The sequence below is a fragment of the Carettochelys insculpta genome, chromosome 32 (assembly GCF_033958435.1).
Source record: "Carettochelys insculpta isolate YL-2023 chromosome 32, ASM3395843v1, whole genome shotgun sequence".
NCBI lineage: Eukaryota > Metazoa > Chordata > Testudines > Carettochelyidae > Carettochelys > Carettochelys insculpta.
In genome coordinates, this window is record NC_134168.1 from 4640506 (window position 1) to 4667236 (window position 26731).

Sequence of the window (26731 nt, forward strand, 5' to 3'; positions counted from 1 at the left end):
GTAGGGCAAGAGGGGCGAGAGGGTTTTGGGGGGGTAGGGCAGGGGGGAGGGGTGGGGGCAGAGCACCAGGGGGAGGGGCAGGAGAGGGGGTGTTGGGGGGCAGGGCAGAGGAGGAGGGGTGGGGGGCCAGGATTGGGGGTGGAGGAAGTTGGGGAGCTGAGTGGACAATTCCGTTTTTATACCCGCCCCTCAGCCAATCAGGAACCGTGGTGCCCCTCTGCTGGATGTCAATCATATCACAGCACCCATTCAGGGACTAGGATTTCCCCCTAGTCCCGCCTTATTGCTCCCGTCAATCAGGGGGGTTGTCACTCAGGGCCCGCCTCCTTCCTTCCTTCCATCAAACCCCGACTGTCCAATCAGAAAGGCCGAGTGCCCTGAAAGGCCCGCCTACTCGGGAGCCTGTCAATATCCGGTCGATTGTCCAATCAGGGGCATTCGGGGAGGTTGGTCCAATCAGCGAGGGAAGGCGCTTTTTCTGGCTGTCAATCACGGCAAACTGTCCAAACACGGACTGTCCCGCCCCCTTTCAACCGTCAGTCTTACCTCAATTATCCAATCAGAGAACCAGGTCTCCACCGCACTCCCGCCTTTTCTTTAATCTGTCACTCTCCACCCAATCAGCGAGCTCGCTTGGATTTAAATCCCGCCTCTCAGGTCACCTGGCCGGAGGGCTAATCAACAAGTCCCAATTGGTCACAACGCCCTCTCTCCCACGTGGCCTCCCGACGGGGAGCCAATCAGAATGCGCCGGGCATACTCCGCCCCCTCCCTTCTCCCGTTAGAGGCGGCTGACGCTCCAAAGATGTAAACAAGGCCTCGCGCCGCGACCGTTGCAGGGTGAGGAAGGTCTCGCGCTTGGGGAAGGGCGGGAGGGGAGCCGGTTTGGAGCGGTTTCTGATTGGCCACGGCCTGCCCGCGGGGGAGGGGGAGGAGGCTGTCGGGGAGTGAGGTGGGCTCTGATTGGTTGCGGGGCACGGGACTGGGTTAGGGACGCGGGCGGCGGGTTGGCAAGAGTGCCCCCCTAATACGGGGCGTTCTGATTGGTGGACGAGCCGGGGGGGGGGGCGGGAATATCGGTCTCTGATTGGTGGGAGGCTCTGCTTAGGACAGAGGGTGGAAGGAGGCTGTGGGGGAGGGGGAGCCAAAATTCTAGGGTGTGCCCCATGATAGGTGGGAGCGCAGTGAGGGGAGCAAGAGTGGAGCCTGAGTATGCAGGGCTCTGATTGGTGGGTGGCGGGGGTACCTCCAGGAGGACGTTACAGTCCCCTGAGTATGCAGGGCTCTGATTGGTGGGCGGCTACAGTACATGGAGGAGGACATTACAGCCCCCTGAGTATGCAGGGCTCTGATTGGTGAGTGGCGGGGGTACCTCCAGGAGGACGTTACAGTCCCCTGAGTATGCAGGGCTCTGATTGGTGGGCGGCTACAGTACATGGAGGAGGACATTACAGCCCCCTGAGTATGCAGGGCTCTGATTGTGGGTGGCGGGGGTACCTCCAGGAGGACGTTACAGTCCCCTGAGTATACAGGGCTCTGATTGGTGGGCGGCTACAGTACATGGAGGAGGACATTACAGCCCCCTGAGTATGCAGGGCTCTGATTGGTGAGTGGCGGGGGTACCTCCAGGAGGACGTTACCGTCCCCTGAGTATGCAGGGCTCTGATTGGTGAGTGGTGGGGGTACCTCCAGGAGGACGTTACAGTCCCCTGAGTATGCAGGGCTCTGATTGGTGGGCGGCTGTGGTACCTCCAGGAGGCCTCCAATGGGTGGCTAAAGCTTTGCCTTCCAGGGAGAGGCCCTGGCAGCCACCCCCTGGGCCCGGCTCCAGCCCCCGCGCTGAGCATGGGCTCTCGGAGCAGCAGCAGCGCCGGCTCGGGGGGCCGGGAGCCCCAGGACGGCTGGCCCCAGCGGGGTTCCCGGCTCCTGCGGGGCGAGGGGGAGGCGGAGGAGGAGGACGAGGACGTGGACCTGGCCCAGGTACTGGCGTATCTCCTGCGCAGGTAACTCACCGCCTCCTCCCCTGGGCGGCACAGGGCCCCCAGGGGGCAGCCCCACGGCGGGGGGCTGGGGAACAGGAGGCCAGGCGGTGTCCTGGCCCCTCCCGGCGCCATCACGAGACGGGAAGCGGAGCGAATCGGCAGGACCTGCCCACCTCAGTGTGGCCGGGGGAGATCTCCGCCCATGGGCAGGAAATCTGGGGGGACGTACGCCCCCGAGAGCTGGCGGGGGGGGGGGCGGCTGCCTAACGAGCTCTGGTTCCTCCGCCCCCTGCCCAGAGGGCAGATTCGCCTCGTGCAGGGCGGAGGCCCGGCCAGCGTCCAGGTGGTGCAGACGCTCTCTGACTCGGACGATGACAACGACAGCGCCTGGGAGGGGCGGCTGGGAGACCGCTACAACCCCCCAGGTAGGGAGCGGGACCCTGGGGGGCTGGCCCCAGCTCTGGGGGGGCAGTGGGGCTGGTGGTTAGAGCAGGGACCGGGAGCCAGGACTCCTGGGTTCTCCCCGTGCTGGGGGGGCGGTGGGGGCTGGTGGTTAGAGCAGGGCCGGGGGCCAGGACTCCTGGGTTCTCCCTGGCTCTGGGAGGGCAGTGGGGGCTGGTGGTTAGAGCAGGGGGTGGGAGCCAGGACTCCTGGGTTCTCCCCGTGCTGGGGGGGCGGTGGGGGCTGGTGGTTAGAGCAGGGCCGGGGGCCAGGACTCCTGGGTTCTCCCCGGCTCTGGGAGGGCAGTGGGGGCTGGTGGTTAGAGCAGGGGGTGGGAGCCAGGACTCCTGGGTTCTCCCCGTGCTGGGGGGGCGATGGAGGCTGGTGGTTAGAGCAGGGCCGGGAGCCAGGACTCCTGGGTTCTCTCCCAGCTCTGGGAGGGCAGTGGGGGCTGGTGGTTAGAGCAGGGGGCCGGGGGCCAGGACTTCTGGGTTCTCCCCGTGCTGGGGAGGTGGTGGGGGCTGGTGGTTAGAGCAGGGGCTGGGAGCCAGGCCTCCTCGGTTCTCCTCGTGCTGGGGGGGGCGGTGGGGGCTGGTGGTTAGAGCAGGGGTGGGAGCCAGGACTCCTGGGTTCTCCCCGGCTCTGGGGGGGTGGGGGCAGTGGGAGCTGGTGGTTAGAGCAGGGCCGGGAGCCCGGACTCCTGGGTTCTCCCTGGTGTTGCCATGAGCAGCAGCTGCGTTTCTGTGCCCCCAACAGTGGACTCCGCCCCGGACACGCGAGACCTGGAGAGTAACGAGATCACGACCCAGATCCGGCTGGCCAACGGCCGGGTGAGCGCCCGGCCGGCCCCCCACAGCCTCCCCCAGCTGCTGCGCCAGGTAGGTGTCCTGCCGGGGGCTGGGGGGGCGCCCGGACTCCGGGGTTCTCACCCCGCTTTGCTCCCCTGCAGAGAGAATGGGGCCTGTGTCACCACAGCAGCTTCTCGCCCGGCGAGCGCTCCCGCGTCATGTCCCAGTGAGTACCGGGGGGGAAGGTGGGGGGCTGCCGGGGGCTCCCCACTCACCCTGCTCTGCCCCCCAGCTTCCTGCCCAACCAGCTGGCCTTTGCCGACTGCTACTCCCAGAAGGCCTTCTGCGGCGTCTACTCCGCCAACGGGGACCTCTTCATGTCTGCCTGCCAAGGTAAGGGGCGCCCTTGGCCCCGTGGGTAATCCCGCCCCAGCACCCCTCAGCCACGTGGGTCATCTGCACCCCGGTGCGCCGCTCGGCCTCGTGGATAATCCCGCCCCAGCACCCCTCAGCCGTGTGGGTCATCTGCACCCCGGTGCGCCGCTGGGCCTCGTGGGTAATCCCGCCCCAGCACCCCTCAGCCGTGTGGGTCATCTGCACCCCGGTGCGCCGCTGGGCCTCGTGGGTAATCCCGTCCCAGCACCCCTCAGCCGCGTGGGTCATCTGCACCCCGGTGTGCCGCTAGGCCTCGTGGGTAATCCCGTCCCAGCACCCCTCAGCCGCGTGGGTCATCTGCACCCCGGTGTGCCGCTAGGCCTCGTGGGTAATCCCGTCCCAGCACCCCTCAGCCGCGTGGGTCGTCTGCACCCCGGTGCGCCGCTCGGCCTCGTGGATAATCCCGCCCCAGCACCCCTCAGCCGTGTGGGTCATCTGCACCCCGGTGCGCCGCTGGGCCTCGTGGGTAATCCCGTCCCAGCACCCCTCAGCCGCGTGGGTCATCTGCACCCTGGTGCGCCGCTGGGCCTCGTGGGTAATCCCACCCCAGCACCCCTCAGCTGTGTGGGTCATCTGCACCCTGGTGCGCCGCTCGGCCTTGTGGGTAATCCCCGCCTGGCACCCTCGGCCTCATGGGTAATCCCCCACCCCTCAGCCTCATGGGTAATTCCAGCCCTGGCACTCCGCTCGGCCTCGTGGGTAATCTCTGCCCAGCGCCGCTTGGCCTTGTGGGTAATCCCCCACCCCTCAGCCTCATGGGTAATTCCCACCCCGGCACGCCCCTTGGCCTCGTGGGTAATCCCCTGCCCCAGCACCCCCCCGTGGGTAATCCCCACCCTGCGCCCCTCGGCCTCGTGGGTACCCTCCCGGCCGCTGGCCTCGCTGACCCCGCCCCATCCCGCCCCCAGACCAGACCATCCGGCTGTACGACTGCCGGTACGGCGGCTTTCGCAAGGTCCGCAGCGTGCAGGCCCGGGACGTGGGCTGGAGCGTGCTGGACGTGGCCTTCACCCCCGACGGCACCCACTTCCTCTACTCCAGCTGGTCCGACTACAGTGAGTAGGGCCGGGGGGGGGGCGGAGCCTGCCGGAGCCCCGCCCCCGGCTGCCCCCTGACCGCCTCTCTCCCCCCCCCCAGTTCACATCTGTAACATCTCCGGGGATGGGGACGTGCACACGGCGCTGGATCTGAGGTGATGGGGGGCTGCCGCAGGGGGAGAGCTTCCCACATCCCCTCCGGGCAGCGCCCCGGCTCCCCTCCTGCCGAGGGGCCCCCCCGCGTCGCCGTTCAGCCTCTCTCTCTCTCTCCCTCGCAGGCCGGACGAGCGTCGTTTCGCCATCTTCTCCCTCACGGTCTCCTCCGACGGGCGGGAGGTGCTCGGCGGGTGAGTCCCGGTCGCCCCCCAGCAGGGCGCAGCCCCAGGCCCGCCTGAGCCGCCCCGCCTCACGCCTCGGTTTCCCCTCCCCAGGGCTAACGACGGCTGCGTCTATGTCTTCGACCGGGAGCAGAACAAACGGACCCTCAAGGTACCTCCCGGGGCCCAGCGGGTTGGCCCACCCCTAACCCGGATACCGCCGCTAAGTGGCACCACGCCTCCGCCCCCAGCCCTGGGCTCCGAGCCCCGGCCGCCCGCTGCGGTGAGGTGCCGCCCGGGCGGAACGGTGCAAAGGCCAGATGGGTGGCCAGTGCCCGCCCTTTCGGCAGATCGCGGTCGGGACGACCCCTCTGGCGCAGGTGAAACGGCCCAGCACGAGCCAGAGCGGCTGCTTCCCCGCCGAGCATTAAACCGGTCGGTTTCGGTGGCTGGCGAGGAGGGATTGGAACGGAAAAGGGGACAGCGGACACTTGGCACCTTTCGAGCTGGACAAAGGGGCCGGCTGGCGTGGGACAGCCCAGCCCCGAGGGTTGGGTGTCAAGCTTCCGTCCAAGCTGAGGCGTCGTCCCCTTGCAGCATCTTTCCTCTCTAGCTCAGCTTCGCTCCAGCCAGGTCTCCGCCAGACCTCGCGTCCCTGGAATCCACCTCTCCACGGCCGGATCGTCGGGCCGGCCTTATGCCTCGTACGAGTGGGGAGAACAGTGGTCGATTTTCCTCCCCTCCCCCGTCGTCGTTGAGTTTCACACGTCCCGAGCGGGCCTGGGACATCCACCCTGACTGGGCTGATGGACCAGGCCGTGTGGGTTTCCCTTGGTGTAATGCTTCTGAGCAGCACCGGGACCTTTTTAAAGGACCAGGGCAGCGCCATTCCCACGCGCCCGCCGTGGGTCGCTTACCGGGAGCGGAGCCCAGGCAGTTTCGCGATGAGCGTGCAGCCAGGCTCTGGGGAGCCGGATCAAGGCTCCGACGTTGAACCCAACCCTCTCGCGGCGCACACATCTGCGACGGCGTTCCCTCCTGGTCCTGCTTCCGTCCCGCTGCCCCGGGCCTCCGGAGTCACCAGTCAGCGGCAGATGGGTGTGAGTCTTTCCCGCTGCCCCAGTGGGACCCATCACCTGCAGGTGGGACTTCGTCTTCCTCTCCGGGTGGGGCGCTGCTGTAGACTCCAGTTCTTATTGTTCTTCAGCCACCGAGTCTATGTTGTCCAGACAGGCGGCTCCAGAGGGGACCTGTCTGAGCATCTGACGAAGCGGGTTTTATGCTCCAAAATATCTGTTAGTCTCCAAGGTGCCACAGGACTTCTTCGATCCTAGAACACTAGGACTAGAAGGGACCTCGAGAGGCCATCGAGTCCAGCCCCCTGCCCTCATGGCAGGACCAAGCACTGTCTAAACCATCCCTGATAGACATCTAACCAACCTGTTCTTAAATATTTCCAGCGATGGAGATTCCACAACCTCCCTTGGCAATTTATTCCACTGTCTGACCACCCAGACAGGTAGGAACTTTTTCCTAATGTCCAGCCTAAACCTCCCTTGCTGCAGTTTAAGTCCATTGCCTCTTGTTCTATCCTCAGAGGCCAAGAAGAAGAAGATTTCTCCTCATGACGCCCTTTTCGATACCTGAAAACCACTATCACGTCCCCACCTCAATCTTTTCTTTTCCAAGCTAATCAAGCCCAGTTCTTTCAGCCTTTCTTCGTAGGTCACATTCTCTAGACCTTTGATCATTCTCGTCGCTCTTTCCTGGACTCTCTCTAATTTCTCCACATCTTTTTTGAACTGCGGTGCCCAGAACTGGACACAATACTCCAGCTGAGGCCTAACCAGCGCAGAGCAGAGCGGGAGAATGACTTCTCGTGTCTTGTTCACGACACACCTGTTAATGCATCCCAGAATCAGGTTTGCTTTTTTTGCAACAGCGTCACACTGTTGACTCATATTTAACTTGTGGTCCACTATAACCCCTACATCCCTTTCTGCTGTAGTCGTTCCTAGACAGTCCTTTCCCATTCTGTATGTGTGACACTGATTGTTCCTTCCCGAGTGGAGCACTTTGCATTTGTCTTTATTAAACTTCATCCTGTTTTACCTCAGCCCATTTCTCCAGTTTATCCAGATCATTTTGAATTATGACCCTGTCCTCCAAAGCAGTTGCAACCCCTCCCAGCTTGGGATCATCTGCAAACTTAATCGTACTTTCTATGCCAATATCTAAATCGTTGATGAAGACGTTGAACAGAACTGCTCCTAACACAGACCCCTGCAGCGCCCCACTTGTTATACTTTTCCAGCAGGATTGAGAACCATAAAGAACTCCTCTCTGAGTACGGTTGTCCAGCCAGTTTTGCACTCACCTTATAGCAGCCCCATCGACGTTGTATTTGCCTTGTTTGTGGATAAGAATTGTTCTTTAAGCATCCAATTCATGCTTCCAGGTGCCTCTCACAGCCAGCACAGGCTCATACGAGAGAAATACAGTGGGGTTTTTGGTACAATATGGAATCCGATACAAAGTGTCTTATGAATATACGCTAACCAATATCAAGGATAACAGGGGAGGTAGAAAATAGTATGTAAAATAACAAATCTGAAGAGTTATACAAAACTTTGTGACCTATTAAAAAGACACGGGGATACCAAGATCCGTACTCCTCCAGAGTGCTATTAAAATTAAAATATACCAAGCCGGTTAGGGTTGCTCCAGGAGCCGAGCCATTCGACAGCACCGCGGCATTTCGGCTTGACAACCGGGGCTTCCCCGGAAGATTCCTGCCAAATACGCTGTCCCCCGTGGCAGCCTCTGGCTGACCCTGGAGTTCCCCTGTGAACCAGCCCTGGCGCCCTTCCAGCTGAGATGTAGAAGCGGCGTTATCCCCAGCCCTCTGCACCTCTGGGTTTCCTGATAAGCGTTATCTCCAGTCGAGTAGGAATCGAGTTGCTGAGGCTGGAGTAAACCTCCCAGCTTCCGGGATTTTGAGCTGCGAAGGCAAACGGCTCCACCCTGGGGAGCGGCCGGTGGTACGGTTTGATTTCAAAACACCTTCCAGGGCGTGGGCGAGGCAGGGGTGTAGCTCTCCTCGGAACTGTTTTGAAGCTCTTGGAGTGTGAAAACCTCCGCTCGATGCGTTAGGAGTCGTTACCACCTGGAGAGAAAATAAGACCGAGGACGTCTGTGTAAATCCCTCGTACGCCCACCTCTTGAGTAGCGCGTGGAGATGAGGTGACCTCTTCTCCAACAAGCGAGGGGGATTTGGAACTGCTGCCCGGTGAGGCGAGGTTAAAAAGACGAGGGCTTCTCAGCTTCGAGAAGAGGAGATAGGGTCGAGGTCTCTGAAGTCGTGTCGGGTGTGGAGAAAAGAACTAAGGGCCACTCCATGAAGTCAATGGGGGGCAGGTTTGACACCGACACAGGGAATATTTCTTCACGTAACCATCAACCTGGGGAGCTCCTGGCCAGTGGAGGCTGTGAACACCAGGCCTTCAACGGCTCAGGCAGGAGCTAGATAAGTCTGTGGAGGTTAGGTCCATCGATGGCTGTTGGCCAGGATGGGGTCCCACCCTGTGGGCCAGAAGATAAGGATGGATCCCTTGCTGCTCACCTGTCCCTTTGGAACACCTGGCACTGGTCACTCCCAGGATACTGGAGACTGGGCTGGATGGACCTTCGGTCTGGCCGGTCTTAGGTTCAACAGCGGAGAGGATTCTGGGAGGGCGCTTACCCACAACGCAGCAGGGCTGGGCTACCCTGGTAGCACTTGGTAGGACAGAGAGGATTCTGGGAGGGGGCCTACCCACACTGCAAAGCAGCCGAGCTGCCCTGGTAGCCCTGGGGTGGGCCAAGAGGACTTTGGGCGGAGGGGATTCTGGGAGGCCCTTAGCCCAGCAGCTTTGCATTGTGGGTGCTGTGGGAGGACACTGACGAGGCCCCGCCTCCCCCCCCCCCCAGATTGAGTCCCACGAGGATGACGTGAACGCCGTTGCTTTCGCCGACAGCAGCTCCCACATCCTCTTCTCCGGGGGTGATGACGCCATCTGCAAGGTGTGGGATCGGCGCACCATGCGGGAGGACGACCCCAAGCCAGTGGGGGTGCTGGCCGGCCACCAGGACGGCATCACCTTCATCGACAGCAAGGTGAGCGTCCTGGGAGGCTGCCTACCGCTGGCGGGGAGGCAGGGCTGGGGGCTGACCCGTCTCTCCCTTCCCTGCCTCAGGGAGACGCCCGCTATCTAATCTCCAACTCCAAGGACCAGACCATCAAGCTGTGGGACATCCGGCGGTTCTCGGGGCGCGAGGGGCTGGAGGCGTCACGCCAGGCCGTCACCCAGCAGAACTGGGACTACCGCTGGCAGCAGGTGCCCAAGAAAGGTCAGCCGGGGGGCAGGGGGTGCAGCCTGGGGGGTGGTGAGGGCAGGACGGGGATAGGAGGGTGGGGACAGGAAGTGGTTGACAAGAGGAAGTGGGGTGAAACGGGAGGGGCGGAGGAGAAAGGGGCTCCAGGAAGGAACATAGAGTGGCCCGGTGGGAGCGGGAGCAACACAGGAAGTCCTGCCCCGGGGAGGGGTTTGGCATGAGCATGGGCAGGCTCTAACCCTGGCACTCTCCAGCCTGGCGCAAGACCAAGCTGCGAGGCGACAGCTCCCTGATGACGTACCGGGGCCATGGGGTGCTGCACACACTGATCCGCTGCCGCTTCTCGCCCGCCCACACCACCGGCCAGCAGTACATCTACAGCGGCTGCTCCACCGGCAAGGTGGTGGGTGAGTGATGGGGGTCAGCAACGGCCCCGGCCAAGGGCAAAGCGGGAAGTCCCGCCCCAGCCAAGGGCAAAGCAGGAAGTCTGTTCCTCTGGTCAGAAGCAAAGCAGGAAGTCCTGCCCCCAGCCAAGAGCAAAGCAGGAAGTCCCACCCCTGGCCGATTGCAAAGCAGGAAATCCCATACCTCTGGCCAAGAGCAAAGCAGGAAGTCCTGCCCCCAGCCAAGAGCAAAGCAGGAAGTCCCGCCCCAGCCAAGGGCAAAGAGAAGGGGAAAAACAGGAAGTCCCACCCACTAGCCAAGGACCGAAACAGGAAGTCCTGCCCCCAGGAGTGGGCGAATGGGGTAGGCTGTGGGTTGGGCCACCCATGTGTATGTACAGATAGTGGAGCTACTGTGTGGGTAGGGGGTGAGGCAAACTTAGGGGGCAGCGCCACTCAGCGGGGGAGTCCCTTTCACCTTGGGCTTCGGACTGTACCACTGAGTTCACAGAGGAGGCGCATGATTGGACAGGGCCGTGTCTTCCCCTGGGGCGGGGGAGACTTGGCCAGTACCACTGTACTCCCTAGGAGTCAGGGAGCCAGCGGACGAGACCATGTAAATGGGGGCTGGGTGGCAGGTTCCATTGCGATGGGCTGGGGGGAGGGACATACCATTCCTGGGGGGTTATTCCCCTGGCTGAGACCCCCGTCCCCCGCAGTGTATGACCTCCTGAGTGGGCGCATCGTCAAGAAACTGACCAATCACAAGGCCTGTGTGCGTGATGTCAGCTGGCACCCCTACGAGGAGAAGATTGTCAGCAGCTCCGTGAGTCGGGGGCTCTGCCTGGGGGACGGGCAGGGGGTTCCAGGGGGCTGGCAGGAGGGGAGGGACCCCGGGCAGGGAGGGGGAACCAGTGGGGGTCTGGCTGGCCAGGGGACCCCGGGCTGGGAGGGGGGGTCCCAGCAGGGGGCAGGCAGGAGAGGCGGGACCCCGGGCAGGGAGGGGGGGTCCCAGCAGGTGGCTGGCAGGAGAGGGGGGACCCCGGGCAGGGAGGGGGACCCCAGCACTCACCCCGCTCCCCCCGACAGTGGGACGGCTACCTGCGGCTGTGGGAGTACCGCCAGGCCGAATACTACGAAGACGACCTCAGGGATCCCGAAAACCTCCCTTCGGCTGGGAGCCCCCCTGCCGGCTCGGAGTAGCAGCCCCGGCCCGGCTCGGCCCCGCCCCACTTCTCAGCGTGTGGGTCCCTGGGGCCGGGGGGCAGAGGGGGCAGTCGGTGACCCCGGAAACTGAGGGGGCCGGGGCTGGACATTGGACATTTTGTGTGTGTTATGGACTGGGGTGTAAGGGGGGCGGGAGCTCCGACTCGCCTGTGGGGGCCGTGGGGCGTGGGCCTGTTCCCCTCTGGAGCCAGCGCCCCCTAATCTGGCCGTGGGGGCTGGAGGCCCGGCTGGCTCTGAGGCAGGGAAGGGGGGTGGGCCCTGCACTGTCCTGCTGGGACCCCCGGCTGGAATCTCTGCCCCCCAAGTGGGGGGAGCGTGTGGCTGGAGCCCCCTTTTCCCTGGCCCCCGGGGTTGGGGGGCCGGGCCGGGCTGGGCTGAGCCACCAGCTGTCTGCGCCGCCTGCTGTCAATAAACCTGTGGCCGAGCAGCAGGCTGCTCCTTGGGGGGCCCAGCTGTCACCGCCCGTCACTGGGGCCGGACATGGCCGCCGGTGGCACGAGCCGCCTGCCCCGGGCGCTGCTGGCCGCGGGGGCCGCGCAGGGGCTGGGGCTGGCCCGGGGGCTGGTGGTCACGGCCAGCGAGGGCGGGGCCTGGCTGCTGGGGGCCCCCGGGTTGCGGCGGGCGTATCATGCCTGGCTGGCTGGCGTGGTGCTCCTGGGGCCCCTGCTGCGCCCGTTCGCCGACCCCCACTCCGTCCTGGCCAGCCCCCACAACTACTTCAGCCGGTGAGCTGCTGGGGGGCGCTGGAGGTCCAGGATGGGGGAGTAGGGGGCGATGGAGCAGCTGCTGGGGAGCGGGGCGGGCTCTGAGGCAGGTGCTGGGGGTCGGGGCAAGCTGGCTTCTGGGGTGGGGCAGGCCAGGTTATGGGGTGGCTGGGGTGGGGTGGGGTAGGGGCAGGGGCAGACTGGGCTTGGCTATGCGGCAGGCCAGGCTGTGGGGCAGGCTATGGGGCAGCAGGCATGGGTCAGAGGTGGCCGGGCTGTGGGACAGGAAGCATGGGTTGGGGCAGGGCGGGCCGAGCTATGGGGCTGCCTTGGGGCAGATGCCATGGGGCAATTGGGCAGGGCTGGGCTCTGGGGCAGATGCTGTGGGGCAGGGGGGGCTCAGCAGGCCAGGCTCTGGGGCAGGCGGTGTGGGTCTGGGTGGGCCAAGCTCTGGGGCTGCCTCGGGGGCAGATGCTGTGGGTCAGGATGGGGCAGCTGGTGTGGGTCGGGCCGGGCCGGGCTCTGGGGCAGACTCTGGGGCAGAAGCTGTGGGGCAGGCCGGGCTGGGCAGGCCAGGCTCTGGGGCGGGCGGTGTGGGGCGGAACAGGCTGGGACCTGCTGACGCCCGCTCTCTCCCCACAGCACCTTCGTGGCCTCGGCGTGGGGCTGGACCTGCGTGCTGGCAGGCGGCTTTGGCCTGCTGGTGAGCTATGGGGCCACAGGCCGGGCCCTGGCCCCCCTGCGCCCCCTGGCGCGCCTGGTGGTGGGCACAGCCCTGCAGCGGGCCGCTGCCGCCATCTTCTGGCTGGCCGAGGAGCTGACGGGCCAGTGCTATGCGCCGCCGCCGGCCGGGCCCCCGCCACTGTCCTTGCCGCCACCGGCCGGGCCTCTCCCGCTGCTGCCGCCGCCGCCGCTGGGCCGGGCAGACTGCCTGGCAGCCGGGTTGCGCTGGGCCGGGCTGCTGCCCTCCCGCCCGGCCTTCCTGCTCACCTTCTGCTGCCTCCTGCTGGCCGAGGAGCTGGGCGTCTTCCGGCGCTACCTGGCCCGCGGGTGCCCGGCCGGCACTCCCATGCGCCTCGTCTTCCTGCTCAACGTGCTGCTGCTGGCGCTCTGGTCGGCTCTGCTGCTGGCCGCCGTCCTGCACGCCCCGGCGGCCGGGCCCCTGCTCGTGGGCGCTGCCGCCGCCACCCTCGCCTGGCACGCCACCTACCGGGGCTGGTACCGCGTCCGCTGCTCGCCCGGCCGCCCAGGCGCCGGCCTCTTCCTGGCCGGCCCCTGAGGGGGGGGTGCCACCTGGGGGCCAGCTGCAGAGGGCGGGGAGCCAGGCGACCATGCGTTTTCCTGGGGACAGCTGGAGAAGTGGGGAACCTGGGGGTCCAGGCCAGGCCCATCCCCCAGCCGGGTGCTCTCCTGAGGGACAGCGGGAGGAGTGGGGGCCCAAACCCTTGGCCAGGTGCTCTCCGGGGGTACATTTGCAGAAGTGGGGGACCCAGGTGCCTGGGTGCTGTCCTGAGGAACAGCCAGAGAAGTAGAGGGGAACCCAGGCGTCCGGGCAGGACCCCTCCCCCAGTCGGGCGCCCTCCTGGCGAAAAGCCGGAGAAGTCGGGGGGCTCAAGTGCCTCGGGGGGGACTCAGGCAGCCAGAGGTTGCGGGGTGGGTGAGGAGGGAACCCAGGCGTCCGGGGAGAAAAGGGTGCTGCTTCACATGAACGTTTGTGCGAAGTCGGGGACCCAGGCGGCCGGGCCCCAATAAAGCATGGCTGCCTGCCCTCGCTGGGGCCTGTCTCCTGTGCTTCACTGGGGGACCCAGGGGTCCGGGCCGGGGTGGGGGGCTAGAGGGTGCACGAGGAGGGACCCTGGCAGTGGGGGGGGGGGGACACGGGGGGGGTAGGCAGAGGGGCCCCGAGTCACTGCTGGGGGAAGCTCACGCCCGGCCTGGCCCGGCCACGCCCCCTCCCCCCGCGGGCACTGCTGGGGGAAGCTCACGCCCGGCCTGGTGCGGCCACGCCCCCTCCCCACCGCGGGCACTGCTGGGGGAAGCTCACGCCCGGCCTGGCCCGGCCACGCCCCCTCCCCACCGCGGGCACTGCTGGGGGAAGCTCACGCCCGGCCTGGCCCGGCCACGCCCCCTCCCCACCGCGGGCACTGCTGGGGGAAGCTCACGCCCGGCCTGGCCCGGCCACGCCCCCCTCCCCACCGCGGGCACTGCTGGGGGAAGCTCACGGCCCGGCCACGCCCCCTCCCCACCGCGGGCACTGCTGGGGGAAGCTCACGCCCGGCCTGGCCCGGCCACGCCCCCCTCCCCACCGCGGGCACTGCTGGGGGAAGCTCACGGCCCGGCCACGCCCCCTCCCCACCGCGGGCACTGCTGGGGGAAGCTCACGCCCGGCCTGGCCCGGCCACGCCCCCTCCCCACCGCGGGCACTGCTGGGGGAAGCTCACGCCCGGCCTGGCCCGGCCACGCCCCCTCCCCCCGCGGGCACTGCTGGGGGAAGCTCACGCCCGGCCTGGCCCGGCCACGCCCCCTCCCCACCGCGGGCACTGCTGGGGGAAGCTCACGGCCCGGCCACACCCCCTCCCCACCGCGGGCACTGCTGGGGGAAGCTCACGCCCGGCCTGGACCGGCCACGCCCCCTCCCCACCGCGGGCACTGCTGGGGGAAGCTCACGGCCCGGCCACGCCCCTTCCCGCCTGCCGGGACGTTACCCCCCCGCGCCCCGCCCAGGCGGCTCCGTCACTTTCGTTTTCACTTCTGCTCGTTCAGCGCCCCCCCGCCACGCGCCTCGGGCCCCCCAGCGACTCCCCCCCCACATGGCTGCGCTGCGGGTCAGCCCCCAGGCCGAGGCCCAGGTAAGGGGGGAAGCGCGGGGGGGGGGGGGCAGAGAGGAGCGGGGGGGGTACATGGGGGCCCAGCCCCCCAGGAGCAGTGCGGTGCCCACCCCCCCCGCGGATGTCTATGGGGCAGCGGGTTCGCGGCCCGGGGAAGGGCCCCTCCACGCCCCATCAACGGCGGCGACGGGGCAGGTCGGGCGGCCGCGGGCTCGGGTGTCGGGCTGGCGGGGAGCCCGGCCGGGGTGCGGGGGGGCCAGGCCCGCTGGGAAATGTGACCCGGTTTCTCCTCCCCCGTCCGCCGCAGGTGGAGGCCTTCCGGAGCCAGCTCTGCGCTCAGGTGAGAGGCTGCGGGCTTCCCCCAGCAGTGCCCCGGGCGGGGGGGTGGGGCTGCGGGCTGCGGGCTTCCCCCAGCAGTGCCCCGGGCGGGGGGGTGGGGCTGCGGGCTTCCCCCAGCAGTGGCCTGGGTGAGGGGGGGGCTGCGGGCTTCCCCCAGCAGTGCCCCGGGCGGGGGGTGTGTGGTGAGCTTCCCCCAGCAGCGCCCCGGGTGGGGGGTGTGTGTGTGGTGAGCTTCCCCCAGCAGTGCCCCGGGCGGGGGGTGTGTGTGTGTGGTGAGCTTCCCCCAGCAGCGCCACGGGAGGGGGGGAGGGGACACAAGGCTGTGAGCTTCCCCCAGCAGTGCCCCCCCACTGACTCTTCCTGCCCCAGGCTGAAGCGCTGGTCGGGATGCGATTCCCCACAAAGATCGCTCAGCTGAACGCCTTCCTCAAGGTACCCTGGGGGGATGGGGAGGAAGGTGACGGGGTGTTGGGGGGTTCAGGGCAGTGTTGGAGAGTTATAGGGGGCCAGGAGATGTGCTGAGAGGTGGGGGGCCAGGTGGGGGTGGGATGTTGGGGGGCTGTGGGGCTGGGAGCCGGGTTGGAGGGTTATGGGGGACCAGGAGATGCGCTGAGAGGTGGGGGACCGGGTGGGGGTGGGATGTTGGGGGGCTGTGGGGCTGGGAGTGGGGTTGGAGGACTGTGGGGGGGCTGGGAGACATGCTGAGGGGTGGGGGGCCAGGGGGGGTTCGAGGGGGTTGGGGCTGAGAGGCCTCTCTAGGGGCTCAGGTGCTCACCCCCTGCCCCCCAGGACCCGGCCCTGAACGTGCGGGACCCCGAATTGCTGCGGGCCCCCCTAGACATCCCCATCCCCGATCCTGCCAAGGAGAAGGCCAAAGCGGAGCGCCGCAAGGTGAGCAGGGGTCCCCAGCCACCCCCCAGCCTGAGAGCCAGGACCGAGGGGGCCCTGAGTCACCAGGGGCCCCCAGGCCTGGGGGCAGATGTGGGGCTCAGCCCTGTCTGCCTTTGTCCTGCCCCCGCAGAAGGAAGAGAAGAAAGACGAGGCCAAAGACGGGAAGAAGTCAGAGGAGGAGGATAAAGGTGAGGGGGGAGGCGACCAGGGGGAGGTGGCGCCCCATTGGCAGGGTTGGGGCCCCTGCCCTATGGGTCCCACCCCCCATGTGTCTCTCCCCAGCGCCTCCCTGCGGCCCCGTGGGCAGCAACGAGACAGTCGTGCGCCTGGTGAGCCAAGTGAAAGCCGAGATCCAGGAGGCCAAGGAAGAGCTGGGGCTGGTGAGTGTCACGTGGGGGGATCACTGTGCGACACACACCTTGCACAGTCTCACTGACTGCCACCACCGCGCAACACGCACCTTGCACGATGCTCATCCCCATGCACGCACAATCTCACTGACTGCCACCCCCATGCAACACGCACCTTGCACGGCGCTCGCCCCTCTGCAACACGCACCTTGCACGATGCTCATCCCCGTGCACGCAATCCCACTGACTGCCACCACCGTGCAACACGCACTTTGCATGACGCTCATCCCCGTGCACGCAATCCCACTGACTGCCACCACTGTGCAACATGCACCTTGCACGACGCTCATCCCCGTGCACGCAATCCCACTGATTGCCACCACCGTGCAACACGCACTTTGCACGACGCTCATCCCCGTGCACGCAATCCCACTGACTGCCACCACTGTGCAACATGCACTTTGCACGACGCTCATCCCCGTGCACGCAATCCCACTGACTGCCACCACCGTGCAACACGCACCTTGCACAGCGCTCATCCCCATGCACGCACAATCTCACTGACTGCCACCCCCATGCAACACGCACCTTGCACGGCGCTTGCCCCTCTGCAACACGCACCTTGCACGATGCTCATCCCCGTGCACGCAATCCCACTGACTGCCACCACTGTGCAACATGCACCTTGCACGACGCTCATCCCCGTGCACGCAATCCCACTGATTGCCACCACCGTGCAACACGCACTTTGCACGACGCTCATCCCCGTGCACGCAATCCCACTGACTGCCACCACTGTGCAACATGCACTTTGCACGACGCTCATCCCCGTGCACGCAATCCCACTGACTGCCACCACCGTGCAACACGCACCTTGCACGGCGCTCGCCCCTCTGCAACACGCACCTTGCACGATACTCATCCCCGTGCACGCAATCCCACGGACTGCCACCACTGTGCAACACGCACTTTGCACGACGCTCATACCCGTGCACGCAATCCCACTGACTGCCACCACTGTGCAACACGCACTTTGCACGACGCTCATCCCCGTGCACGCAATCCCACTGACTGCCACCACCGTGCAACACGCACCTTGCACGGCGCTCGCCCCTCTGCAACACGCACCTTGCACGATACTCATCCCCGTGCACGCAATCCCACGGACTGCCACAACCGTGCAACACGCACTTTGCACGACGCTCATCCCCGTGCACGCAATCCCACGGACTGCCACCACTGTGCAACACGCACTTTGCACGACGCTCATCCCCGTGCACGCAATCCCACTGACTGCCACCACCGTGCAACATGCACCTTGCACGACGCTCATCCCCTTGCATGCGCAATCCCACTGACTGCCACCACCGTGCGACACGCACTTTGCACGACACTCCCATGTACACACCACCCTGGTCACTGTGCAAGCACACCTTGCACGTTCATCCCCGGCGCACACACAGTGGAACCCCAGCAGCTGCCCCGTGCAGCCCACACGTTGCACAACAATGTACGGCACTGGTGAGCAGTAGCGGGGACACAGACAGATGCTCATTGTCTCTCCCCTGCAGGTCTCAGTCTGGGTTCAACTCCAGGTGCCCCGCATCGAAGACGGGAACAATTTCGGGGTGGCCGTCCAGGTGAGCGCTCCCCCACCCCCCGATCTCCCCCACCTCCAGTGTCTCCCCCAGCTCATTAACCCCCCTCTGCCCCTCCCAGGAGAAGGTGTTTGAGTTGATGACGGCCTTGCGGACAAAGCTGGAGGGGTTTCAGACCCAGATCTCCAAGTGAGTGTCTCTCTGGGGGGCCCCTTCCCAGATCCAAGCCCAGGACCCCTCCTGCCCCAGCTTGCTCAGAGCCAAAGCGCCGAGGAAATGCAAGGCTGCAAGTCGGTGTAAAATCAGGGGCAGGGGAAGGGTTACAACCCGCCAAGGAAACCCAATGCCAAAAACTTTGTGAAAGGGAGAATCACGAGGTCTAAAATAGCACCAAAGGGTCAAAGCTTGCCAGAAAAGAGAGAAGGAAATTAAATACCCATAAAAAAAATCTTAAAAGGAAAAAGAAAAGGTTTTTTAAATCACAAGGTAGAAAAATAGCAACAATAGTTTTAAATTTAAACAATAGTTTTAAATTTTTAAAGCTTGCAAAAAAAAAAAAGGGAAATACGTAAAAACTTGGCTAAAAGGCAAAACATTGCTTTTTCAATCAAAAGGAATAAAAGTGGCAAACTTCAAATTTTTAAAGATTGAGGGGGAAAAAGGGGAGGTGTGGAATTAAATACCAAAAACTTTGTCAAAAGGAAAAATTGGTTTTTAAAATCACAAGGTGTGAAAACAGCAGCAAACTTCAAATTTTTAAAGCTTGTAAAAAACGAAATTAAATATCAAAGAACTTTGTTATAAGGAGAAAAAAGTTTTAAAGTTGCAGGGCGTAAAAATAGCCACAAACTTCAATAAATGCACATTTTTAACTCGGAGGGGAAAAAAGCCAAACAAGGGAATTCAATACCCCTTTGTCCGAGATGGACAAATTGATTTAAAAACCAAGGAAACTCAATGCCAAAAACATCAATAAATGCTGATTTTAAACTTGCAAAAATGAACTTAAATACCAAAAACTTTATTAAAAAGAAGAACCAGGTATTTTTAATCACAAAGATTAAAATAGCAACAGATTTCAATAAAGGCTCATTTTTAAGTTTGCAAAAATGAACTTAAATACCAAAAACTTGGTTAAAAGGATAAACTGGGAGTTTTTAATCACGAGCAATAAAAATAGCAGCAGATTTCAATAAATGCAAATGTTAAAGCTTGCAAAAATGAAATTAAAATACCAAACAACTTTGTTAAAGGAAAAACTGAGGGGATTTTAATCATGAGAAATAAAAAACGCAACAAACTTCAATAAACACACATTTTAAGCTTGAAAAAGAGAAAAGCCAAACAAGGGAATTCAATACTACTTTGTCCAAGGCGGAGAAATTGATTTAAAACCCAAGGAAATGAAATCCCAGGATCTCCGTTAACGGCCCCTGGTTCGTTTTTACCCCAAGGAATTAAAATGCCCAATGTTATCACAGGGCAAATCGTTAAGTTGCCAAAAAACAGACAGCAAATTTTAAGTTCTTTCACATGTGCTGCAAATAAGTGGAAGTTTTCATGCAAAAGGAGGCGGCTGAAAGCTTTGTTCGCAGCTGACGTTTTCGGGCCATCTGAAATCAAGGCTGTTTTAACGCTTCACAAGCGTCCTTCAGAGGCAACAAGATACACAAGGACCAGGATAGATTTTTTTTGTAATGCAAACTGTTGTAAAAAGCTACGTAAGGTCACGAGGCAGCGGTAACGTTCTGCAGCTCACCAGCAAAAGCGCCTGGGAAAGACCCTTAACATTTCACTTTAAAATTATATTTGTTTGCGCATGACATAGCGCAGACCGAGTGTTTGAAATCTGCTGAAACGGACATTTTGTTTAATCCAAAACCATTTCAATTTAAACCCCAAATTAAATTTAAGCCAAAGACACTGAAATTGGCAGAAAGGGACGTTTCCTTTAATCCGAAGTTTCGTCCTTCCCAGGAGCTATTGTGGCATTTTCGGATGAAATGCCAGAATCTGAGTTTGAAAAGCCAAAAGAAGAAACCGATGAGCTCCAAACAATCATCTGATCCTCTTTTTATGCCTTAAGACCGCCTAAGTTGGCAAGTTTGTATACTTTTATGTCCTGCATTTAACGTGTTTTCTGAGCAATGAAAGTGGCCTTTGAAAACATTCATTTCCATTAAATTTCCTCTCTGCAAAACAAATTCTCTTCCCTCTCCTCCAAGCTTCAAACACTGGTCGCTTGAAACGAGCTCCTTTTTAAGACAACCTCTCTGTACTGCAGTTCGCCACCGCTGGGGCTTTACAATGATTTCTGCTGGACAACTTCTAAACGCAGTCGGCTGTTGCAAAAGTTTTCCCGGAGTTTTTCCTCCTCCTTGCAACTTTCGCGTCGCTCCTTTGCAAAGGAAGTTGGAACCCACATTCTCACAAGAGAAACCAGCCGGCCTGGAGCGCTTTAAAGCCTAACAAAACAAGGCATTAGGTTTTGTGGGGCAGACCCATTTCTGCAGAGCCGTACCCGGCCCCGTGAAAGCTCATGACCTATTTTAAAGTTTGTTGTTGAAGTGTTAGAGGCCGGATGGGTGGTTCTCTCAGAATACAGGCGAACGCGGCCACCTCTACCCAGCATCAGAAGAGGTTAAAAAATGCAACAGGTGCAAAGAGGTGGAAATAATTAACGGGCAAACATCAGTTTGTAAAGGATAAAAACGGGCCTGGTCATTTCGTTGCTTGTCTTTGCAGATTCCATTCCCTTTCCTTGGTTTTAAAAAGGAAATGAAACAATGTTAAATCATAACAAAATGAAATAAAATTAGTTTTTAAAAGTAACGAAAAATAAACAGTATTTAGATAATATTAAAAATTTAAAAACTAAGTTATAAGGTTAAATAAAATCAATTTGAAGATTAATTAAAAACTAAGATTAAACACAACAATATTGAATATTAAAAGTGATATAATTAAAATTAAACTAAAACATAAAAATATACCATTAAATAAATTAATGAAAGAGTTCAACACGATTAAATAGTAAATATTAAAAATTAAATTAAAATTAAGCTGATATTCTAACATTAAATAAAACTAATTTAAATTAATTAAAAACAAAATTAAAATTAAAACAATATTAAATATTAAAAATAAATAAAATCAAAATTAATCTGTGTTAAAATAACTAAAATTAATTTAAAATAATTAAAAATGAAAGTAAACATTATAGCAATATTAAAAATAAAATTAATCTAAGAATATTAAAATGAATAAATAAGTAAAAATAAAATTAAACATAATAAATATTAAAAAATAAATAAAATTAAAATTAAACAAAGCATATTATATAAAATGAATTAAAAATAAAATTAAATGGTGTTATAACAATATTAAAACAAATAAAATTAAAATTAAACTATAACAATATTAAATTTTAACGTTAAATAAAATTAATGTAAATTAATTAAAATAAAACTAAACCCTGTTAAAACACTATTAAATAATAAAAATTAAATTAGATGAAATGATATTAAAATCCAATTAAATATTACATTAACAATAAGCCCAGAGCGGTGCTGTCTACATGGGAGGGTTTTGTAGCTGAAGCTCGCAGGGCGCCTACGCACCCAGCGCTACCGGCCGGCTGGGTCGCTCTGTTAGACGACAGACTTAACGCAGCAGGAAACAGCCGCGTGGGCGCTCGGGGGGCCCTTCTGGAGACGGCGCGGCTCGAGATCGCTCCGCTTCTCCGGTGACTTCCACAGCCAGACCCTTCTCGTGTGGACGCGGCCGGGGCGTCGGGCACCAGCGGCAGGATGTGCGAGAAACCCCCGACGGGTCAGAGCGATCCTGGGTTTAAAGACACCCTTATCTTGCAAAAATCCCCGAAGGAACCGAAATGCAGGAAAACCCGGCAAGCCGCAAACCAAAGCGTTCTCCACCCTTGACCGTACCCATTTGGACAACCGCAACCCAGTTGCCCCAGGAGAGCAAAGGCAAATAGGAAAACGCAAAGGGCTGGTGGGGAAAGAGGCGGCCAGGCGAGAACGGAAAACGCGGCCCAAGAAAGCCGAGGAGCTCACCGTGTCAGGAAACCCCCTTGCAAAAGCTGCAAGTTTAGTGGGGAGGGTTTGTATCGAACGCAGCCGGTTAAAGGCTGCAAAAGCCACTGAAATGCCCAATCTAATCTCCGGCCGGGGGAACCGCCGGGAATCGTAGCGTGCCGCAGAATCGGCACAAATTCCCCGACTTGCACGTTAAGAAGGGCACCGCCGGTCTCTGGCCGCACCGGGCTGCGCTCAGGCAACGGCGGGTGAGTTTTTACACGGCTGCCCGCCCGGCGCACACAACGGGGGAGGCCGTGTCACGCCTTGGCACGAGGGGAAGTGTTTGTGTCACGCCAACAGCACTTTCTCCAGCCTGGCGCGGTCAGCCGGGACGCTGCTTAGGGCATTGCTTTTTCTACTGGGCCCCGATTAAAAACGGGGCGTTTCCGGTTTGCTCGGTTAATCTCACGGCACCGACCAAACCCGCCGCCGGGGAGGGAACCGGCAAGAACCTGCTGGAGGCAAAATAATTTTAAACAAAAAGCAACACAACCTTTATTCAAAGCCAAAGATTTTCCCGGTTCTTGGGGCGGGGGGGCTGCAGCTCTGATGTCCGATTTCTCCCCCCGAAAGGTATTTTTCCGAGAGAGGCGACGCAGTGGCTAAGGCGGCCAAGAGCCCCCACGTGGTGAGTGTCTGGGAAGGGGGGAGCGGCTGCCCGGATGCCTGGGTTCCCCAGCCGGGGCTCTAGGGCACAGGGGGCCCCCCCCTCATTTACCGTGGCTCTGCCCCCCAGGGCGATTTCCGGCAGCTGGTGCACGAACTGGACGAGGCCCAGTATGCGGAGCTGCGACTGATGGTGATGGAGATCCGGAACCTCTACGTGAGTGGGGGGAAGACATAGGAGGGGCTGTGACTTTGGGGGGCAGTTTTGACCCCAGCCCCCCCATGCCGTTTGCAGGCTGTTCTCTACGACATCGTGGTGAAGAATTTCGAGAAGATCAAGAAGCCCCGGGGAGAAACCAAGGGCATGATCTACTGAGCGTCCCTTCGCCTCCGGCCTCCACCAATCACCGGGCGAGCGGCAAAGCGAGGCAGAGGCGGGACTTCCTGTCTCGCCGCTTCCTGTCTCGCCGCTTGGCGGCAGTCGGTTTAGAAGTAGAGCGTTGGGCCTCCGGGGCTGGTTTGCGATGGGATTGAAATAAAAGCCAGGCGGCCAACCGAGGCCCTGGCGAAACTCAGCGCAGTAGTCGGAGACGCAACAGGCACCGAACGGGCACAAAGGGACGAGCCCAGTGCAAGGAGGTCTGGAAAATCGGGGCTCAGGCAGCCGCCGGGAACGGGGCAGGAGAAGGTGAACGGGGGCCGGGCCCGGCTTTTGCAGATTTCACCCCAGTTTTTGTGGGTCTTTCCCTGCATCCGTTCGCTCCTGTGCCGGGGCGGCCGGGTTTGGCTTCGCTGGCCGAGGCCGGTGCTGGGAAAACAGCCGGGCAGGAATAAAACCCCCCAGACCCGAAGGAAATTAAAGGCCCAAATAAAAAACTGGGTGAAATCTCCAAAAAAAAGTAAATAAAGGAGGTACCTTTGGCAAGGGGGTGGAGTCAAGTGGGGGGGTGGAGCCACGGGGGGGTGGGGCTAGTTTTTGGGCAGACCCAGTGGCGGGACGGGCTTGTTTGGGGGCAAAGCCAATCGGGGGGGGGGGGTGAATTGGTGGGCGTGGCCAGCGTGGGGAGGGGCTAAATTGTGGGCGGAGCCAGTGTGGGGGAGGGGCTAAATTGGCCACAGGGTGGGGTGGGATCGCTATAAAGGAATTGCTGAAAGCCGGCTGGGTCAGTGCTAGGTGCTGGAGGGGTGGTTCAGGCCAGCCAATGGGAAAGAGCCGTGGATCTAGGGGGGCTGGGCCAGCCAAGGGGCGTCCCTCAGGCGTTGCCGTTGGCGACGGAGGCCAGCCGGGCGATCTCAGCGTTGAGGTGCTGATTGGTCCAGTCCCGCCTGATGTCATCGAGGTGGGCGTCGAAGTCGACCAATCGGGTGTGAGCTTTGGCCTCCAGCAGAGCCTTGCCGAGGTGGCGGGAGGAGTCCCAGTCGCGCCACATGATGCTGCAGGAGGCGGGAAGGGAAGGGAAGAGCCAGATGCCTGGGTCCCATTCCCAGGGGCTGGGCTACGTGAGTCGGGGTGGAGCCATCCCGGACGCCTGGGTCCCATTCCCAGGGGCTGGGCTACGTGAGTCGGGGTGGAGCCATCCCGGACGCCTGGGTCCCATTCCCAGGGGCTGGGCTACGTGAGTGGGGGTGGAGCCATCCCGGACGCCTGGGTCCCATTCCCACAGGCTGGGCTGGGGGTGGGGAGCATCCCGGACGCCTGGCTCCCATTCCCACGGGCTGGGCTGGGGGCGGGGAGCATCCCGGACGCCTGGGTCCCATTCCCAGGGGCTGGGCTACGTGAGTCGGGGTGGAGCCATCCCGGACGCCTGGGTCCCATTCCCAGGGGCTGGGCTACGTGAGTGGGGGTGGAGCCATCCCGGACGCCTGGGTCCCATTCCCACAGGCTGGGCTGGGGGTGGGGAGCATCCCGGACGCCTGGCTCCCATTCCCACGGGCTGGGCTGGGGGCGGGGAGCATCCCGGACGCCTGGGTCCCATTCCCACGGGCTGGGCTGGGGGCGGGGAGCCATCCCGGGCAACTGAGTCCCATTCCCAGGGGCTGGGAGCATCCCGGACACCGGGGTTCCATTCCCAGTGGCTGGGCTGGGGGTGGAGGGCGCCCCGGAGGCCTGGGTCCCATTCCCAGAGGCTGGGCTGGGGGACGGGGGGGCACTCACAGGTTCTTGTCCTTGGGGACCCAGTGCCGCTCGCACTGCTCCAGCACGGTGAGGGGGGGTACGCGGGGGCTGGGGCTCAGTTTCCGGTTATCCAGCTGTGGGGGGAACAGGGAACTCGCAGCCTGCGGGACCCCGACACTCACCGCTTCAGAGGCCCCCCCACGACAGTCACACCCCGGCCCCCCCCGCTCACCATGATCAGCACGGCGCCCTCGAAGAGCTCGGCCAGGCGGCTGGCCAGCTTCAGCGCCAGCGGCGTGGGGCTGCGGGGGCAGGAGAGGGGTTAGGGGGCAGGGGGAGCCCCCCACACCCCCCACAGCCCCAGGCCCCCAGTTACCTCTGCTCGTCCAGCCCGGCGTTGGCCTGGTAGTAGCCAGCCAGGAAGAGGCCGGAGCGAGAGGCCCAGACGTCGACCTAGGGCGAGGGGAGAGGTCGAAGGGTGGGGGGGCAACAGTGCCTGGGGCCCCCCATACACCCCAATATGCCATGGCCTGGGCACCCCTCCCTGCCCCCCATGGGGCCCCCAGCCCAGCCCCCCCCAGTGCTGCCTGGGGACCCCACTCATACCCCCAAAACCCCATGGACTAGGCCCCCTCCCACAGGCCCCAGCCCAGCCCCCTCTGCCCCCAGCTGCCACCTGGTTGAGCGCCACCTCCAGCATGGGGCTGAGCGCCAGGGGGCCGTGGAAGAGGGGGACGCAGTCGCTGAGGCAGACGCACTCGGGGGGCCCCCCCCAGCGCCCCAGCAGCAGCCCGTTGACGGCGGCGTGGGGGTGCCGGGCGCAATGGAGATGCATCTTGGCGTAGGCGCGGGCCGAGACCTCCACCTCCATCCTGTGGGGCTGGGGGTTAGTGGGGCCCCTCGCTGCCCCCCACTGCCTCCATGGGGATCCCCTCCCACTGCCCCCCCGCCTGCCCTTCCTGGGGCCCCCCACTGCCTCCATGGGGACCCCCCCTTACTGCCCCCCGCCTGCCCTTCCTGGGGCCCCCCACTGCCTCCATGGGGACCCCCTCCCACTGCCCCCCCGCCTGCTCTTCCTGGGGCCCCCCACTGCCTCCATGGGGACCCCCCCTTACTGCCCCCCCGCCTGCCCTTCCTGGGGCCCCCCACTGCCTCCATGGGGACCCCCCCTTACTGCCCCCCGCCTGCCCTTCCTGGGGCCCCCCACTGCCTCCATGGGGACCCCCTCCCACTGCCCCCCCGCCTGCCCTTCCTGGGGCCCCCCACTGCCTCCATGGGGCCCCCCCCTTACTGCCCGCCGCCTGCCCTTCCTGGGGCCCCCCACTGCCTCCATGGGGCCCCCCCCTTACTGCCCCCCGCCTGCCCTTCCTGGGGCCCCCCACTGCCTCCATGGGGCCCCCCCTTACTGCCCCCCCGCCTGCCCTTCCTGGGGCCCCCCACTGCCTCCATGGGGCCCCCCCCTTACTGCCCCCCCGCCTGCCCTTCCTGGCCCCCCCCCCCCGCACCCCCTTGCCGGGCCCCCACCCCGCGCGCGCACCTGTCCCACTGTGAGCCCGGTCCCGTCCCGTCCGTGATTGGCTGGCTGCCGACCAATGGCGGCCCGGCTGCGCGCCGGCGTTCCCTGCGCTGTGATTGGCCAGCGCGGCCTCCGCACACGGGCCTGGGGCCGCCCCGCCCCCGCCGGCCTCCGAGACCATAGAGGCGGCGGCCAGAGCGGCCCAGGCGCGGCCCAACCCGGAAGCGGCGCCGCGGGAGGGGACAGGGCAACACCCACAATGCCCCGGGGCGGGGCGCTATGGGCCCCTATGGGCCCCTTTACCCACAGTGCCCTGGGGCCAGGCGCCACGGGGCCCTATTACCCACAATGCCCCACGGCCGGGCGCCACGGGGCCCTATTACCCACAATGCCCCGCGGCCCGGCGCCATGGGGCCCATTACCCACAGTGCCCCGCGGCCGGGCGCCATGGGGCCCATTACCCACAATGCCCCGGGGCTGGACACCATGGGGCCATTACCCACAGTGCCCTGGGGCCAGGCGCCACGGGCCCCATTACCCACAGTGCCCCAGGGCCGGGCGCCACGGGCCCCATTACCCACAGTGCCCCGCGGCCCGGCGCCATGGGGCCCATTACCCACAGTGCCCCAGGGCCGGGCGCCATGGGGCCCATTACCCACAATGCCCCGGGGCCAGGCGCCATGGGGCCCATTACCCACA

General features: G+C 62.3%; 4 protein-coding genes across 6 annotated transcripts; 3 read left to right on the top strand and 1 right to left on the bottom strand.

Moving 5' to 3' along the window:
• The first annotated feature begins 690 nt into the window (after window positions 1-690).
• On the top strand, window positions 691-11100 carry DCAF11 (DDB1 and CUL4 associated factor 11). The gene is made up of 15 exons (XM_074982790.1): window positions 691-840; window positions 1793-2003; window positions 2280-2407; window positions 3180-3301; window positions 3373-3437; window positions 3504-3604; window positions 4555-4701; window positions 4784-4838; window positions 4962-5030; window positions 5115-5172; window positions 8970-9155; window positions 9236-9389; window positions 9629-9781; window positions 10477-10583; window positions 10847-11100. The coding sequence occupies exons 2-15, from the start codon at window positions 1846-1848 to the stop codon at window positions 10958-10960; spliced, it is 1617 nt and encodes a 538-aa protein (XP_074838891.1). The 5' UTR covers window positions 691-840; window positions 1793-1845; the 3' UTR covers window positions 10961-11100.
• Window positions 11101-11326: 226 nt separating this feature from the next.
• FITM1 (fat storage inducing transmembrane protein 1) lies at window positions 11327-13104 on the top strand. The gene is made up of 2 exons (XM_074982792.1): window positions 11327-11709; window positions 12331-13104. The coding sequence occupies exons 1-2, from the start codon at window positions 11465-11467 to the stop codon at window positions 12965-12967; spliced, it is 882 nt and encodes a 293-aa protein (XP_074838893.1). The 5' UTR covers window positions 11327-11464; the 3' UTR covers window positions 12968-13104.
• Window positions 13105-14451: 1347 nt separating this feature from the next.
• PSME1 (proteasome activator subunit 1) lies at window positions 14452-22975 on the top strand. The gene is made up of 11 exons (XM_074982791.1): window positions 14452-14537; window positions 14824-14856; window positions 15225-15287; window positions 15645-15746; window positions 15877-15934; window positions 16029-16126; window positions 17668-17736; window positions 17816-17883; window positions 22368-22422; window positions 22531-22617; window positions 22696-22975. Exons 1-11 carry the CDS (start codon window positions 14499-14501, stop codon window positions 22774-22776), a joined length of 753 nt encoding a protein of 250 aa, XP_074838892.1. The 5' UTR covers window positions 14452-14498; the 3' UTR covers window positions 22777-22975.
• Window positions 18938-26182, bottom strand: EMC9 (ER membrane protein complex subunit 9). 3 transcript variants are annotated; one of them, XM_074982796.1, is made up of 8 exons: window positions 26054-26182; window positions 25208-25388; window positions 24893-24969; window positions 24749-24818; window positions 24556-24650; window positions 22513-23834; window positions 21240-21537; window positions 18938-20454 (listed from the first exon to the last, which is right to left on the bottom strand). In XM_074982796.1, the coding sequence occupies exons 2-6, from the start codon at window positions 25385-25387 to the stop codon at window positions 23654-23656; spliced, it is 603 nt and encodes a 200-aa protein (XP_074838897.1). In that variant the 5' UTR covers window position 25388; window positions 26054-26182; the 3' UTR covers window positions 18938-20454; window positions 21240-21537; window positions 22513-23653. The 3 variants fall into 3 exon arrangements, with proteins under 3 accessions (XP_074838897.1, XP_074838895.1, XP_074838894.1); XM_074982794.1 differs by having other exon boundaries at window positions 21315-21537; window positions 25193-25388; XM_074982793.1 differs by having other exon boundaries at window positions 25193-25388.
• Window positions 26183-26731: the final 549 nt, after the last annotated feature.

Excerpts from the sequence above, each read along its gene's own strand:
- EMC9 (XM_074982794.1), bottom strand. The coding sequence starts at position 25,387 with ATGGAGGTGGAGGTCTCGGCCCGCGCCTACGCCAAGATGCATCTCCAT. Across the intron at positions 24,970-25,192 it reads TGGAGGTGGCGCTCAACCAG|GTCGACGTCTGGGCCTCTCG; the intron begins GTGGCAGCTGGG and ends CCCTCGCCCTAG. Across the intron at positions 23,835-24,555 it reads GTCCCCAAGGACAAGAACCT|CATCATGTGGCGCGACTGGG; the intron begins GTGAGTGCCCCC and ends CGCCTCCTGCAG.
- FITM1 (XM_074982792.1), top strand. The coding sequence starts at position 11,465 with ATGGCCGCCGGTGGCACGAGCCGCCTGCCCCGGGCGCTGCTGGCCGCG. Across the intron at positions 11,710-12,330 it reads CCCCACAACTACTTCAGCCG|CACCTTCGTGGCCTCGGCGT; the intron begins GTGAGCTGCTGG and ends CTCTCCCCACAG.
- DCAF11 (XM_074982790.1), top strand. The coding sequence starts at position 1,846 with ATGGGCTCTCGGAGCAGCAGCAGCGCCGGCTCGGGGGGCCGGGAGCCC. Across the intron at positions 2,004-2,279 it reads CTGGCGTATCTCCTGCGCAG|AGGGCAGATTCGCCTCGTGC; the intron begins GTAACTCACCGC and ends CCCCCTGCCCAG. Across the intron at positions 3,438-3,503 it reads CGCTCCCGCGTCATGTCCCA|CTTCCTGCCCAACCAGCTGG; the intron begins GTGAGTACCGGG and ends TCTGCCCCCCAG.
- PSME1 (XM_074982791.1), top strand. The coding sequence starts at position 14,499 with ATGGCTGCGCTGCGGGTCAGCCCCCAGGCCGAGGCCCAG. Across the intron at positions 14,857-15,224 it reads GGAGCCAGCTCTGCGCTCAG|GCTGAAGCGCTGGTCGGGAT; the intron begins GTGAGAGGCTGC and ends TTCCTGCCCCAG. Across the intron at positions 17,737-17,815 it reads ATTTCGGGGTGGCCGTCCAG|GAGAAGGTGTTTGAGTTGAT; the intron begins GTGAGCGCTCCC and ends TGCCCCTCCCAG.